The following is a 17,355-nucleotide window of genomic DNA, read 5'->3' as shown; positions in this document are numbered from 1 at the left end:
AAGTTAATAGTTAGCCCAAAGCTTTGTTTAAAAAGGGCTTACCCATTCCCTATTATTGTACACCAGATTGTTGTGTCAACTAAGTTAATAACAAGAGACCACATATTATGCCAGGAAACATTTGCCAAGGCTATAACTCTGTCTCTTGATGTCTGTTTGGCTTCATTCATCTCCTCTTGATGCTACAGATAACATTGTCATAATAAAGAATTCTTATTTAATGAAGATTGTCAAGATAAAATGGTGGAACTGGACATTGATGGGAGCAGAAGATTCAGAAAAAGGGTGATTGTAGAGGATGATAGAATTAGAAGTAAGGTGAGGATGTGGTAGGAGTGGGATGAAGCCACATTATTTTTTCTCTTTTCTTACTTGTACATTGGCTTTCTTCACATAATAGCTGGCAGTTTCTTTAGGAACTCATTTGTAATTGTGAAAGAGTTTTAACAGAAGACTAAGAGAGGAGAGGGGCAGGTTGGTATATAATAGATTGGTTTTCTTTTCAATTCAATCTCATTAGCATAGGCTCATTTACTATGGGCGTTTACTGTCAAGGTTAACTTTCCACGTGTATTTGAACCAGCAGTGGTTTCACTGTAGGGAACTATGTGGGTGATGGGACATGTTCATTTATCATAGAATGGATAGACTTTGTTTACAATTGGGATCCCTTTCATCCTAAGCTTGTACATTTAAGGTATATTTGGAAGCCTTTGCCACTTTGTTATATCTACTGGGCTTGTGAAAACTCAAGTGATAATATGTCTCATTTGAGAATCACCCAAATTCCCTTGAGCTGGAAGAATAACAGGAAAAAACAAATGGCTATTTATTTAAAGTGATAGCCATTCTGGGAGGGTTATTCTGTTAGTCTCCTTCCTGTCCTGTTGTGCATCTCTGTAAGCCCCCTGACAAGTCTTGGGAATAATTAAGCGTTATTGTTTTGGATTCCCACTATATCTTATAACTAAGGATAAGGTAAGCTTCACCAGAAGACCAATTCTTGTATTGCAGTAGGAAAAAAATCAGGAGCAGAGGCTGGCCACAGTTTGGAATATGCACACATGAAATTATTATTTTACTCCAAATTATTCCCACTTGCCTATCCACCCAATCTTGGTGCCCACACTCTCTATATTTCTGAATTGTAGGGTCCAAAGGGGCTCCTCTTTGACCACACAGTTAAGCCAGGGGAGGAAGCCATGATAAGCATCATTTTACCCTTAGCAGAAAGAATCGTGCCCAGTGACTAAGCATCTACTGTTTCATTCTGGATAGCCTGTGGGAAATGTGAAAAGTTCACGCCACACAAAGCATCCATAGTGCTGGCAGAGCAGAGGGGCTGGCAGCTTTCATTGCCAAACCAGGGTCTTTGGACACCAGGTGGATATTTCTCAACCTGAACTTTTCTTTCAATAGTGGGTGCTGCCAAAATTCTCAACAATCTCTCAGCTGTACAACAATATGCTCCCAAACTAAGAAGAGAGAGAGAGAGAGAGAGAGAGAGAGAGAGAGAGAGAGAGAGAGAGAGAGAGCGCGAGCCTGGTCTCTTCTCTTGTAATTGCACTTGGAAGCTCTAGTCTGGGAGGTAGAAAAACAGCCACTTCGACAAAGACTGTTTTGTTATCTTGAATTGTTATAAAATGGAAACGAACCATCAGATAGAAGAGATGTTAGAGGCACTGACTAAGAAAAGGGATGCCACCACTCAGGAGGAGGTCAGAGGAGAATGGATTGACAGAGGAGGACAGGGGTCTTCATTTTGTGGGTTCAGATTCTTCCACCTGAATGGTAGATAAAATGCAAGGCTTGACATCTCAGGACAACAAGAGAAATACAGCTTTAGATGGGCAACATTTAAAATAGCTCCTTCCTCAAAAGGGAAGAAAGAAAATGCTCGGAATTGACAGAGGTGACACATAGGTCAGACCAAGACCTGAAGTGTTATATATGTAAGAGAAAGAAAAATCTGCTGCATGTTGTTATAAATAAAGCTTAATCACATAGGAGCTTGGATACAAGTCATTCTAACTTGTGTCTTAGATATACTGTTTGAGCCTTCCTCTAACTTGCATATCTCATGATCAGAGTAGAAGGTAGAGATAAAACTAACTGTACTACTGATTTAGCAGATATACCTTTATAGAAAATATACTGACCAATCCTTGTGCTATATGTGCTTCTTCCTGATACTCATACTGGGGGGTGACTATCTCACCTTCATAGGTAGGTTTAAGTGGAGATCCAAATAGTCTTTTGGATCATTCACTCTGACTGAGGGATACACATCCACAACTGAGAGCCAAAGAGGCTTGAGAAGTGGGAATTGTATGTGCATGAACATAAACCTGACCTGAATTGACATGAGGCCATTTATAGACTTAAAAAATCTTTATTGTTGAAAGTATTACATATACCCCCTTTTTTCTCCCATTGACCCCTTATAGCCCACCCCTACCCCCATTTATAGTCTTTACTCCACTTTATATTTGATTTTAGGAAGCTGCCTTGGGCTCTGACAGTAGCTCTTAAAATATTCAGAAAAAGAGAATAGAAACCTATGTTGAATTTCTCTGGAGTTTAGGACATAATTTTAGGAAGAAAGTTATTAAAATGTTTATAATTTAAACATATTTAATTGTAAAAAGTAAAACAATGGACACAGACATTTCTATCTAGTTTATTAAAATTTTCCTTTGCCATCTTTGGTTTGATTTCTCTCTCTCTCTCTCTCTTTTACATTTTTACTATTCTAGGATGAATCCTCCATGTTCTTCCAGTTTGGCCCATCTATTGAACAGCAAGCTTCCGTGATGCTCAACATCATGGAGGAGTATGACTGGTACATCTTTTCTATCGTCACCACCTACTTCCCTGGCTACCAGGACTTTGTGAATAAGATTCGCAGCACCATTGAGAACAGCTTTGTGGGCTGGGAGCTAGAGGAAGTCCTCTTGCTGGACATGTCCCTGGATGATGGAGATTCAAAGATTCAGAACCAGCTCAAGAAACTTCAAAGCCCCATCATTCTTCTTTATTGTACTAAGGAAGAGGCTACCTACATCTTCGAGGTGGCTAACTCAGTAGGGCTGACTGGCTGCGGCTACACGTGGATTGTGCCTAGTCTGGTGGCAGGGGATACAGACACAGTGCCCTCGGAGTTCCCCACTGGGCTCATCTCTGTGTCCTATGATGAATGGGACTACGGGCTCCCTGCCAGAGTGAGGGATGGGATTGCCATAATCACCACCGCTGCTTCTGACATGCTGTCTGAGCACAGCTTCATCCCGGAACCCAAGAGCAGTTGTTACAACACCCATGAGAAGAGGATCTACCAGTCCAACATGTTGAATAGGTGAGTATGGCAAAAGGAGCACACTGTCAATGGAGGTCATAGTTCAGCTTCCAAAGCTGGGGCTGGACATTCAGAAACAGTAGGAAGAACAGTTCAAGATATCAGTGTTGAAGGCTGGCCACTGGATGGCAGTTATTCATGACAGTGTGAGTGTTTCAGATGCAAAGCTTGTTATGGCTGTGTTCTTGTTCTGAGAAATATAAAACTGCTCCCACTTATTGAGCACTTGCTGTCTGATAAGTATTGCTCTAAGTGTATTGTATTTTTTACCTCATTTAATACTCAAAGCAACAACTGTAGGAAGCAGGTTTCAAAAATTGTGTCCATTTTACAATATAAGAAAATAAGGCCAGTAGGTGTTAATTGTCCAAGCGAGAGTTTCATTTGGAGTTGAACACTTTCTAGATACCACATACTTGATCACTCTGAAAAGCACCATAGGTACCAAGACAAGGGAGCACCAGCCCACTTACCCCTGGAGTGCTGTTGTACTGGGAGGAAATGGAAAATGGGTTAAAGGTGTGTGTAGGCCATGAAGAGGATGCTTCCCTTGGTTTTTCTCTCCTTTGCCTCTCCTCTCTGTACCTTTAAGAGTGAGGATGCTGGTATAAAGGTGTCTTTTATGGTGGCTCTTAGTCTGATTTATCCAGTAAGAAGATAATGGTGGAGTTCTGCTCTCCTGATCTCACCTCATAACCCAGGCATAACTGTAGCCTATCCTCAAAGGGTAATTATGAAACCATGTGAGGCAGAAAACTCTATAGGCTGCTTTTATGGTTTAGTTATTTGTATAAAACTGTTACATATGCAATTATTAAAAAAATCAAACAACATAGAAGAGCATAAAGAAGAAAGTAAAAATGACCTTAAATCCAACTAATGAGAGATAATCATGGTTGAAAGATTTAGTGACCATTTTTCTAGACATCTCCCTGTGCATGGATACCTATCCTATCTAATAAAGAGGGAATATGCAAATTGACCATCACACAGTCACAAAGATGGAAGCGCCCACAGCAGAGGCAGGTGTTTCCATAATGCAAAATGGCTGTGCCCACAGCAATGGCAGGGTTTCTGTAACACAAGATGTCTGCACCCAAGGCGGAGGCCGAGTTCCTGTAATGAGCCTTAAGGAGCAATCAGCAGGGACCTGAGGCTCTGCCCCCTGCCCAGTGGGGTTTGGCAGGGGACCTCAGGCCACACCCTCTGCCCCAGCATCAGACAGGGGACCTCAGGCTGTGCCCCCTGCCCCTGATGCCAGGCCAGGGGACCCCAGGCCACATCCTCTGCCTGGCAGGGCTTGATGGGGGACCTCAGGCTGCACCCCTCCCCCTGGCACCAGGGGACTGTGCCCCCGCCTCACCTGGTGGGGCTTGACGGAGGACCTCAAGATGCGTTTCCCCCACCCCCCCACCAGGCAGGGGTACCTGAGTTTGTGCCCCCCACCTGGCAGGGGCTTGATGGGGGACCTCAGGCTGCTTCACCCACCCCAGGCCAGGGGAACTGAGGTTGCAATTCCCATACCAGCGCAAGGCCAGGAGACCTGAAGCTATGCCACCCAACCCTGCAGAGCTTGATGTGGGACCTGAGGCTGCGCCCCTGCCCCACCTGGCAGGGCTTGATGGGGGAGGGGGCTGTCTGGTCTGGATCTCGCTCAATGGGGGTAGGGCCCACTGGGTCCGGGTTTTGTGTGATTTTAAGGTGCCACACGTGGGGACTTTACTCTGGTCCTGTGGTTTGCCCCAGACTCTGACAGGAGGATGATTTTTATATACTTTTTACTAATTTTCTTTCATCTATGATACTTCTAGTATAGAGAAAGGGTAAATAGCAATATTAAAATATTTTCTCTAATTAATCCCCTTTTAATGTGCACACATTTTGTGCACTGGGCCATTAGTATGGATATAAATATATAATTTTATATAAATGGAAATGTATACATGCTGTTCAATAATCTGACTTACTTTTTCTTAACAATATGTTTTGGGTATCCATTGTAAATTTATCAACTATATCAGACACATAGCAAGGTGTTCAGAAAAACTTGATACATGCTCAGCTACCCACCATTCAGCTTAAGAAATAAAATATTAGAAAGTGTATCTGGGGAGGTTGACATACATTTAGTGGTGATTGAATGTGTACCTACTTATCATTGGAAGGGAGTTGGACTATTGCCTTTCAGCTAAACTCCTAAATTTAGAGTTGAAACTAAAACTGGTATTAATGTGGCTGCATCTGTGATCCAGTCTTAATATTCTCTCTTCTTGAACTTTGCTCTTCTTGCCTCCCTAGTTATCACTGCTTGTTCGGTAGTGACTGTCTTAGTTTTCTTTTCTTTTTAAATATATTTTTATTGATTTTTTACAGAGAGGAAGGGAAAGGGATAGAGTGCTAGAAACATCGATCTGCTGCCTCCTGTACTCCCCCTACTGGAGATGTGCCTGCAACCAAGGTACATGCCCTTGACTGGAATAGAACCTGGGACCCTTCAGTCCACAGGCTGACACTCTATCCACTAAGCCAAACTGGTTTCATTTTCTTTCTACCTCTGGTAATTCTACCTCAGGCTCATTGACACACTCTTCTTCCTTTACACATCTCTTAAACGCTAGTGCTTCTCAGGGCTCTGTCCTAAACCCTTTCTTTTCTTATCCATTGCCAAGGATACAATTAATGTCTATAAGTTCCCCAAATCTCTGGCTGCAATTGTTCAAGTCTGTATCTCTAACTGTGACTAGATATGTTTCTTTAGAACATGCCATATCCGAAACTGACCTGCTTTCTCCTCCTACTTCTTAGCGCCAAATCTGCACCACTTATAAAGGGGGCATCCTATTGCCCCGTTGCCTAAAATAAATATTACCATTGTCCTTGATTCTGTATTCCTGACATCTAATAGCCAATCATGCCATTTTTTATCGATTTCCTCTGGAGTGCTTTCACTTATTTTCATATTCATACCATACCCCAGCCCATCTCTTCTTACCTGCACTGCTGCAGGGCCTCTTACATTTTTTCTGGCTCCCTGATCTGCCTCTTTTCAATCTACATTTCAGCCAGAGTGGTCTGAAATGAATATGTGATGTCCATATTCTGAAATGAATATATAACGTCCTTTGAGGGGTCCTAGATTTTAGAGGGTGCAGGCTGGGCTGAGGGACACAACTCCCCGTGCACGAATTTTGTGCACCGGGCCTCTAATGAGAGATAACCATGGTTGAAAGATTTAGTGACCATCTTTCTAGACATCTCCCTGAGCATGGATACCTATTCTATCTAATAAAGAGGGAATATGCAAATTGACCATCCCTCTCCTGCTCACTACTTTTCAGTAGGTCTTTATTGCCCCTGCAATAAAGTCCCATCTCCATAAAGTGGCTTACAAAGTCATCCACAGCATGGGCCCTCCTGTCTTTCCAAAATGGTCCCATACTACTCTGTGCCTTAATCACTGCATTCCCATAGTATTGTCCTTACTTTAGGTCTTTGAGAATACCCTCTTCCCCTTCACTTCCAGTCAGTGTGCACTGTGTAATCCCTTCCCACCAATACACAAATGCAGTTGCTCCTTTACCTGTCTCAGATTCTCCATGCTTCATGTTTTAGTCTTGATATCACTTCCACTGGGAAGGCTTTCCTGAGCCTTGGACTAACATCAGCCTATAATATACCTTCACTACATCTTGTGCTTTTCCAATAAAGCCACTATTCACAATGTTATGATTACATGCTTTATTATCTCTCCTCCCCGTAATTCTGGGAAAGCAGTGACCTTTCTGTCTTACTCATATGTATGACACCCATTCCTAACATAGTGTGAGTCCCAAGGAACACACTTGGAGTAAACGAGTGACATCCTCCAAGATTCTGAGCTGTCCAATGCATACCCACCCTATAGGAGCTTTCTCATTCTGCTCCTCTCTGCAAAATAATAGAGGTTTCCTTTAAAAACTCACTGTATGGTCTTTTCTGTACATTCATGTTTTCTCCCATTGTTTTTAGTGTTAAATTTAAACCTGATTTAGATTATTTTACCAAATGTTTGTTCTTTAAAAAATGCTAACAATGAAGGAATAAAACATTTGCTAAACAACAAAAAGAAATCAAGTAGGCGTTACCTTAAAGTCCATAAATATGGTCCAGGAGTGTCTGCTTTTATCTTAAGGCTTCCTTTGGGTAAACAGGGAAATGTACATATTATTTCCCATGTGGCTTATTTACATTAGAATGTAAATGTGATTTCTCAAGTCTGGCCTCTAACCGCTATATCTTTAAAACCATAGTTTCTTTGAACCTTTGTTACCACCTCTTCTGGCCACAGGGAAGGCAGCTCTCCTGGGTTCTCTACCCTTCTTCCTTAGAGGTTATTGTCAAGATATCCACACATGCCCATCTTCATCTTCTCAAGTACAGCAGTCTGCACCATGCAGGTTATTCATAAATTCCTTGAGTCCCAGTGTGGAGGAGAGAGAAAAGGCCCACCTTCACTCAATTTCTCACTTTCACTCAAGTATACTGTGTAAACTGTGTCTTCCGACTCCTGCCCTAGTTTCATGATTTCTCTAGAGGTCTGTATCTAACAGTGTGGGACATCTGCTCTGGGCTCTCTCCCTGTCCTTATCCCTGCATCCCTCACTCATTTCCACTGACTTTTCCTTCCCTTTCTCCCAAATGCAGCTTCTCATGGTTCTTGAATCCCAATCCCTGGCCTCTCTTGGAAAATGATAAATCTGTTTTGTTTTTTTAATCAGGACCCAGAAAGGATTGATGCTGACTAACAGGGACAAGAAGGTGCTATCCTCAAAGTCTGAGCTGTTATCACCAGGCACAGCACTCAAAATCATCTATGTATTCCTTCTACTTATCTTGTCTGAAATCAGACTATTCCTCCCTTCAGAGATCAGATCTCACTAGGGTTACTCTTTTAAATAACAAACCAAGCAGCCACACCATTTAGCCACAGCAGGAAATCTTTGCAAAATAATATTGTTGCAAATGGTTGGTTGTTTTGTGAGGACTGGCCTCTGATGGCCTGCTGCTCACCTCTCTGTAACAGCAGTGGGAGGAAGGCCCCTCAGATGGCATCTGGGAGTGACCCAGCCCCAGGAAGACAGATTTGGGAAAGGGTAGACTGTAGTCCTCTTACCTCCTGAACACCCAGAAGCATTAATAGGCATGTCCTTCCCAGAAGCTTTAGAAGGGGGAGGTAAAGCCTTCCTTTATACCTGACCAGCCTATGGCTTTCCTTTCATGTGAGGCAAGTTCCTAAATCTAGATTTAGAAAACAGAGACAGGAGGCTCTGTGATGTCCCTTAGTGTCACAAAGAAACACACATTTGACGTGATTCACTTGTTACTGAAGGAAGACTTCTTTTTAAATGACATGTAAGCATTCTCAGAGAGGATCCTTAAAATGAGCTATTTTAGTTCACTATTAAATAAATGTTATTTATCACATGTCAATCCAAATTCCTTACTGATTATTTCTTAGCTGCTTGAAGCTCCTTTGGCTAGACATGATGACTGTTTCCAGATAGGCCTTAGACTGCTGGCCAAGACTTTTGACCTGAGTAACAAGAAAAATACAGAAATCCAGTTAAATTTGAATTTCAGATAAATAATAGATCATTTCTTTTTTAGCATCTGTCACAAATATTGCATGGGTCATGCTGATACTAAAGGATAATTTGTTGTTTATCTGAAATCCAGATTTAATTGGGCTCCTGTATTTGTTGCTAAATATAACAACCCTATTTTGTACACTAACAAAAATGAACTTTCTGTTGGAATTTTGTAGCTTTCACTTATGCCTTATTAGTAAATGGACTGCAGTGTCCTATACCAGCAATTTTCAACCCTTACTAAAATTCTGTGGCATACAAAATATATTTTTTGTTGATCTGATTAAAAAAAAAAAGGCATAATTTTGATTCATTCACACTGAACAACTATTGTTGTGTTGGCTGTTGACATTTTTTTTACTAACAGTTTAAGGACAAAGAGGTCAGTGTTCCTGACTAAATAATCAGGTATTGCATGTTTGAAACATTCCTGTGGCACACTGGTTGAAAATCACTGCCCTATACCATAGCCTGAGACATGCTGAGGGAGTTTTATTCCAACTGGGAACTTGATTTGATTGAAAAAGTTAGAGACTTGCTTATGTGTGCATTCTCTAAGTGAAGGACTTCCTTAGTTTCTGAGAAAAATCTGAAAACTCTCTGGTTTCAGATGATCTGAAAGGGTTGAGAAAGGGGTTTGGCCAGACATCTAAACCCTTTTTTATCTCCCTGAGCTGGAGAAGAATTGTTAACTGTTAGTAGGCACACGTCTATATTTTTCCTTTATCACTCCCCGGGGTGGGTGGTAGTTAATGGTTATTTTCCTTTGCAATGTCTTCTCCAGTACCCCGCTGGTTTATTTCTGTCACTCAGGTGATGCTGCACCTGCCGCTTACCTCTTAGACTCTCTTTATGTCCTAAGGGCCCAGTGTTCCTGCTCTTCATACAGGGCAACTTTTGAACTTGTAGAAAAAGCAGATGCTCTTTCAAATGGCTAGATCTTAACATAGAACCTCTTATGAGTCTTGCCTAATTATTTTCCTCAGTGCCCTCAGTTTTCCTACTCAGCACATGCTTTGCATTCACCCATCCTGGATATCAGTCCCTTACTGATCTACATATTAGCCAACCTTTAAAGATATATAAGCCTGGCTGGTGTGTCCCAGTGGTTGAGCAACCTAGGGAGTTCATGGTTTAATTCCTGGTCATGTGTCTGGGTTGTGGGCTCCATCTGGGCATGCAGGAGGCAGCTGACCATTGATTCTCTCTCATCATTGATGTTTCTATCTCTCTCTACTCTTTCTGTCTGAAACAAATAAAAATATATTTTAAAAGTAAAGAAATCGAGGCTACCCTTAAAATCAAAGCATCAGAGTTGGAAGAGTCTTTTGCTGCTCACATCATCCAACTCTTTCAATACATGGATTCTCACAGAATAGACGATAGAATGATGAATGGATTTATAACTTTTTGAAAGCAAAATATCAGAGTGGTCATTCATCTGTTCAAGGGTGGATGGGCACAGAACTCAGGTGTCCTCATGGCAGAGGCAGTGTTCTGCACAGAGCATGCTGCCTCTTAACTGCTTGACCATGTCCTCAGAAGGACTGGCAGGCAGCCAGCGTTTTCCTGTTAGCCTTTGCTCTGGTCTGGCAATGTCCCCATGATTCTTGCTCCCTTGGTTCTTACCCAGACAAGGGTGCAATTTCACAGTTAATAGGAATTGAAGGTGGTGTTATTTAGGAATTGAGTGGGATCATTTCTCCATCTGCTCTCTCTTCCCACCAGGGGATAAAGGCTGGCTGGGTGGGGATAAGAGTGGGGGCGAGCTGCCAGGAAGCTAGAGTGCTGTCATTTATGGTTACTGACATGGGCTGGAAGCTTGAGTGAGGGCTGGACCACAGCCGGCCATGGTTAGCTTAACTAAACAGGAGCTTCTTGAGCAGAGATGGTTTTCTAGCTTTTGCACCTACATATACAATCTCACATATTTTAAATAAATAATGGTTTCAACCTTTCTCTTTGTTTCCTCTCCAATGAATCTGTTAGGGGAGCATAGGTGGTCATCTGCTGGGAGAAATCTCTGGGACCTGATGTGGCTGTTAAAAATTTGGAAGAAGCAGAGTTTCAGCCTGCCTGATTTTCAGAAGTGGTTGCTAAGGGATCTGAACCAGTACTGCAGACAGAGGCACATGTAGAAGCTGGCAAGAGGGTGGCAGCAGGAGCTGGGTAGAGGAACCTTCCCTTGACTTTCAGGCTTTTATCAGTGGCGCATTCTCTTCCGGGAGGCCCTGGTGGAGTTAGTGCGCCCAGACTGGCACTGGTCCCCAAACTGGGCTGGCTGGTCACACATGAAGGAACTGCTGCTGACAGATTAGAGCTCCCTGCTGCTGAAATCTGTTCCCTCTTGTCTAGCTTCCAGCAGCAGCAGCCTGCCGGGAGCTGCCTACTGCCTGCCTCACTGCTCAGGCTTTTCCTTTTCCTCATTCACAACCTCCCCCCCCCTTTTTTTTTCTTTCTTCTTTCCCATTTCTTTCCCTATAGGGTGTTCTGTTCATTGATCTTTTGCTGCCCTTCTCTTCTCCTCACCAGCTTTCATTTACATTTTTACCGACTTGAGCTTTCTGCGTTCATAAATGACCATGTGTGGGATTCTTGCACATATACATAACATACTCATGTGTGCATGCAGTATATATCCACACAACACATCTTTATGTATGTACATTTACATCTGTCAAATTGTGTAGAGCATTGTTGACAGAAATGGATTAAAACATTTTTCCATATTAAATTTGATGGCATGAGAAAAGTTGAGTATGGTATAAAAGTTGGGATGAATCCTTTAGAATGGCTTGTCTGAAATTAGCTTTGGTGAATATCCACAAGGTATTTCCTTCCAATTTGATTCCATTTTTAAGGTTTTGGTGGCTGTAAGGTTGGTTGCTAAGAAACCCTATTACATTTATTGTTTGGGCAAAAGAGGAAGATACAGCAGTCAAGTGGTTCTATATACTTTTAAGAATCCTTTAATGTTTTGTTTTTCTAAAGGAAATATTTTCTGTGTCAAAGCAACAGAAATATCCATGGAAACCACACAGTGAATATATCATATTGTATCATATCATAAAATAATATCATATTCATTCTAAGTGGTCTTTTTCAGAATTCCCCTAAAAGGATCACAGATAGAATCCAGATGATGATATGTGTCAAAATACATTTGGTGTTTGACATAAGATTTGATGATCTAAAACTTCAAATTGTTCAGTATTAGGGCTAATAATGAGGATAATAAAAGTGACCATTTTCCTACAGGGAATCCTCATGTCTGTCATCTCACTGAGACATTACAACAAATTCGTGAGGATTTCTATTCACTGTATGGATTGGTTCTAGATATCATCAGAGAAAACTTAAATTTTTTCTTCCTTTAATTTTCCAGCAGCATTTCCAGATACTCACGCCCATTTCCCCCCACTCCTTGAACAACAATCTAGGAACTTTTGTTTAAGCAACAATAGAATATAGTTTATTAACATAGACTTTAACAAGTCAAATTTGAATGTAGAGAAAAAGCCAAGTGTATGTTATAGACTGTAACTCAAAATTATAAGTAACCACAGGCTCATTATTCTCACTGCTCTGTTACCACATTTCTTCTTCTTTTTTTTATTTATATTTTATTGATTTTTACAGAGAGGAAGGGAGAAAGATAGAGAGCTAGAAACGTCGATGAGTGAGAGACATTGACCAGCTGCCTCTTGCACACCCCCTACCAGGGATGTGCCCACAACCAATGTACATGCCCTTGACCAGGAATCAAACCTGGGACCTTTCAGTCCACAGACCGATGCTCTACCACTGAGCCAAACCAGTTTCGGCTCTGTTACCACATTTCAAGTGTGTTCACACAGAGTCTTCCTTGTTTTACCTGGAAGAGGAGAGGTCACATATTCAATAGTCTGATGTATCTGGAACATAGCCAAGAACCACAAAAAAAGCAGAAAAGGGTTTTGAACAAAAATCACTGATGCAAAATTCTTGCCCTAAAAATGAATGTAGTTTATTTGAACTAAGAGTTCATCTACTCTAATTTTACACATATTTCTAAGATGTTTATGGACAGTTGAAGTATATATGGCATAGAGAAGCAGTAACCCAGTTTAAACACAATACATAAACATATTTAAATGGTCTGTCTACAGCTGGCTTGGTACTTGCATGATCACTGGGACCCAGACTTCTGATAGCTTTCTACATTTTTGTTTGTAAGGTGTGGTCTACACCCTCAAGCCCAAGAGGGCTGCTAGACTCGTGTCAAGCAACAAATTGAAGTTAGAAAGAAAGGAAGACAAACGCTTTCTCTTTTAAAGAGATTACCCAGGAATCCCACACTTTGCTTTTAGCCTGTTGATCAGAAATCAGTCCATGGCCACAGCTAACTGCAAGGGAAGCTGGAAATTGATTTTATTTTAGTTTTTGACTGGGGCAGTAATATGCCCAGTTAAAAAGCAAAGTTCTATTAGCTAGGGAGAGTCAAGGCTGTCTCTTTGGTAAGCAGCCAGTAGTGTCTAAGAACTTGCTTATCTGATTTTCCAGATGACAACAGTTTAGAAATAACAAACATGATGGAAATTGGGTAGGTAAACTGACAGCATTAAGAAATAACAAGCAGAATAGTAAAGTGCAGAAAGTACTTGAAAAATCTAGCAAAATACCTTGAAGGGAACATTCCTCTAAGACCATTTGTACAAACTTCCATATTCTCCCACAAAACCTATATCCTCTTTAAAGCCTCCCTCAATAGCAAGAGAGCATAGTCATTTTTAGGTCATCAATAAGAGCTTAAATTTTATTGACTATATTTGATTTAAGAAGTCAGAGAACTCCATAATAACTTTCTGAAATTTTCCATTTAAAATGCTTCCTATAATCAAGAAAAAGCTTGGTACTTAAAAATACTAAGCTTCAGCAATTTAGAAAATTTACCTTAAGAAAGGTTATTAAATGACCACTTTGTGCCAAGTCCTTTATAGAGCCTTATTTAATCTCAAAAAGTATTGCCCGGAGGCATTATTACTCCCATTTTTCAGAGGAGGAAAACTGAGATCCAGAAAGGTTAAGTCACTTGCCCACTTCACTTAGAGATAAAGTTGGGTTTCAAATCCGTGTTTTTATGAATTCCATGTGTACTTTGACCCCGTTGTCCATCTTTTGAGAACTATTTCTGTAGATGAGTTGATTAGGCATGACTCTGATGTGTATGAAGACATTCTTAATCTGCAGACAAAGTGGTTTTTAATAAAACATTTTTCTCGCCGAAACCGGTTTGGCTCAGTGGTGGAGCATCGGTCTGTGGACTGAAGGGTCCCAGGTTCGATTCCGGTCAAGGGCATGTACATTGGTTGGGGCCACATCCCTGGTTGGGGCGTGTGCAGGAGGCAGCTGGTCGATGTTTCTCTTTCATCGATATTTCTCTCTCATCGATGTTTCTAGCTCTCTGTCTCTCTCCCTTCCTATCTGTAAAAAATCAATAAAAATATGTTTAAAAAAACAAAAACAAAAAACATTTTTTTCTCTTAGCCTCTGTGCTGAATTCTTGTCCTGAAGTCATGATAAATCCAGCCCAGGAGCAGCATCAGTGCACACATGTTAGGGATGTCCCAAACTGAGCCTCTTCATTTCCCACTCCGTCCTGAAGTGTGTCTCATCTCTAGTTACTGGCCCAGCTGTAATCTCACTATACTTCCTTTTCTGTTTGGAAAGGATGATTATTTTTTCTTATTTTACTCCTGTACATTCCAAAAATCCTTTAGCTTTCACAGGGAAAAACAAGTTATTGTTTTTGTAGACCTGAGAGTCCTTGGAACTGAAGTGAGAGCAGACTTTCTGTTCTAAAATCTGTGGAGGCTCCTGGAGGTTACGGAGACATTGGAAATAATGTCAGGGACATGTAATAAACCTGAACAAGACCTTGGTCTCCATAATGATTTACAAAGGTCGTCCAGGGCCACTGTTACTTTGTGACAGGTCGGATGAGTCTAGATTTGTTTAAGGCTGATACTCTGCCAGAGATTGGAGAAAAGTAAAAACGGTGTTATTGAAAGTTAAAGAAATGTGATGTGTAGAAGGCTGCTTTTCTGTACCTCACAATATTATATTTACCGCAGGTTGACTTAGTGACACATTCAGTCAGAATTTTGATCCCCTATAAGGAACTGACCCCTGTGTTAGATGCTGGACATATAGACAACACACATCATCCATTTAATTGGCTTCATGAGGAGTGTGGCATCCACAGAAAGGTCTTTTGATTTGCTAATTTTGACTTATTTTTCTTGTAACCCAAAGCAAATTACCTAAGAGGTTAGCAGAATGAATCTAAGAAATGAAGCTCAAAATTTCAGAATACGCTGGTTAAAAGTACCTAGAGCCAAAACCAGTTTGGCTCAGTGGATAGAGCATTGATCTGTGGACTGAAGGGTCCGAGGTTCGATTCCGATCAAGGACATGTACATTGGTTGTAGCCACATCCCCAGTAGGGGATATCCAGGAGGCATCTGGTCGATGTTTCTCTCTCATCAATGTTTCTAGCTCTCTATCCCTTTCCCTTCCTCTCTGTAAAAAATCAATAATATATATATATATATATATATATATATATATATTTAAAAATAAAAGTACCTAGAATTTCCTGGTACTTCTGACAGAAGGCCATGAAGGATTCCTTCTGATGGAGAACAAGACAGTGAACTTAAAGAGGAAAAGACCATTCTGATACAGCTGATTATAGCTTAATTCTTTGCGATCTCATTTCACAGATTATTAGCCACCCCCAAACTCAAAATACCTCATCAAAGAATATTCTTTTGAAATACATCAGAATTCCCTCCCCCACATGCACACACACGCACTTTGTGTGCTCACTCACCAACAAGTTTAAAATTAGGAACCATGGTGTTGCCATGACTCCCATTGCTACTCTGCAGCCTCTCTTTCCCTTTGATGTGATTTCACTTCTGAACACGATTTGGCAAGGACCTGGCTCAGAGCGGCCTCTAGCGGTTCAATCCTTTGGGAAGTTCTTCCTTGGAATATTCAGCCTGATTCCATAATTAACCCATACCAGCCAAGTTGAACACTTCCATGTAATGAACTGTTCTCTCCATGTGATCAGCTTTGTGCAGAATCTTTCTCAACGACTGTGAGTAACAAACAAGGTGTGCTCAAAACTATGGCTAACTGTCCTAGTATTCACTATGTTGCTGTGGAAATGAGACCTGCATGCCCAAAACACTGGGAGAGACAGCAGGGAAACTTGGTGGTGGAGGTACAATGGCGAATGAAGTAATTCAAATGAAATATGTCTGCTCTGACCACCAAAAGTTAACATTTTCCTTCTTTAGATAAAGGAGTCTTCTCAAATGTATCACCTGATGCTGATTCCACAGCCTCAGGGAAGTGTTGATGTGTGACTTGCTCCCATATTGTCTTAGTTCCCTATGTTTTGAGTTCCCCATGTCTGTGCTTCTCAGTACTAACTGCATGTTAGAATTTCCTGGGAAGCCTTAAGAAACCATATACAATGTTCAAGGTCCCATCCTGAGCAACTCAGATTTAGTTGTTTAGGAAGGGGATATGTCCTGGGAACAGACATGCATTGAAACCTCCCAAGTTGATCTTCAAGGGCAGCCAGAGTTGCCCATCACTGTGTTCAACTCTGCTGTCCTATTTGTGGTTCCAATGACCAGAATAAGGTGAAGGGCAATGATATCATTTGCATGAATTTGAACTTGGTGTTAATGAAACAATTCCTTCCTTTGATTCTCTCTTGATGACCTGTTTAAAAACTGTGAACCCTGTTAGTGCTATGAAATTCAAATTCTGGAATGGATACAGGATGTGGACATTTTATCAGTGGTGATTCTCTTGTGGGTGGTCATGATGTTCTAACACGGATTTCTGTCCTTTTGCTGGCACTCCACGTGTCTTCTATTCTATGCAGAGAGATGAGTTTTTGTCAGTAAAGCCAGCAGCATGAACATCAAAAGAAATCGGACTTTAAATGGCATTTTAATTCCCCTATACATAGACTGATTACAAACCCAAAAGAAACAGAATTTTAAAAGCTTCAGATTCAGTGTCTGCTAGCCTTACTGCTAGCCTTTCTTGATGAGAAATTTATTCTTTGCTAAATTTTGGAGTGCACAAGTGGTTTTGAAATGAAAGTTATTAGCACTAGAAAATGATGTTCTTTGTATTACTACACTGTTGTTACATTTAATGGAATTGCCCCTAAAGCATTACAGAATGAAAGGAAAATCAGAGTTTAGAATCTGGAAGACATAGGGTGAGGGGGAAAGTAAAAACATTAATGGTAGGCCATCTTGATCTCACAACTCTTACCTGAAGTCTGGGAGAGACCTAAAT

General features: G+C 41.1%; 1 protein-coding gene across 1 annotated transcript in view; it reads left to right on the top strand.

Moving 5' to 3' along the window:
- Window positions 1-17,355, top strand: part of GRIN2B (glutamate ionotropic receptor NMDA type subunit 2B) — a 419,358-nt gene that overhangs the window by 225,506 nt on the left and 176,497 nt on the right. Inside the window, exon 3 of the mRNA XM_036457459.2 lies at window positions 2,757-3,355. Within this exon, the coding sequence (XP_036313352.1) occupies window positions 2,757-3,355 (599 nt within the window). The remainder of the gene's footprint in view (window positions 1-2,756; window positions 3,356-17,355) is intronic.

Source organism: Pipistrellus kuhlii, unplaced genomic scaffold (assembly GCF_014108245.1).
Source record: "Pipistrellus kuhlii isolate mPipKuh1 unplaced genomic scaffold, mPipKuh1.p scaffold_m20_p_3, whole genome shotgun sequence".
In the NCBI taxonomy this organism is placed as follows: domain Eukaryota; kingdom Metazoa; phylum Chordata; class Mammalia; order Chiroptera; family Vespertilionidae; genus Pipistrellus; species Pipistrellus kuhlii.
Note: the sequence above shows the minus strand (reverse complement) of the source record. Positions and strands in the feature narration are given on the sequence as shown.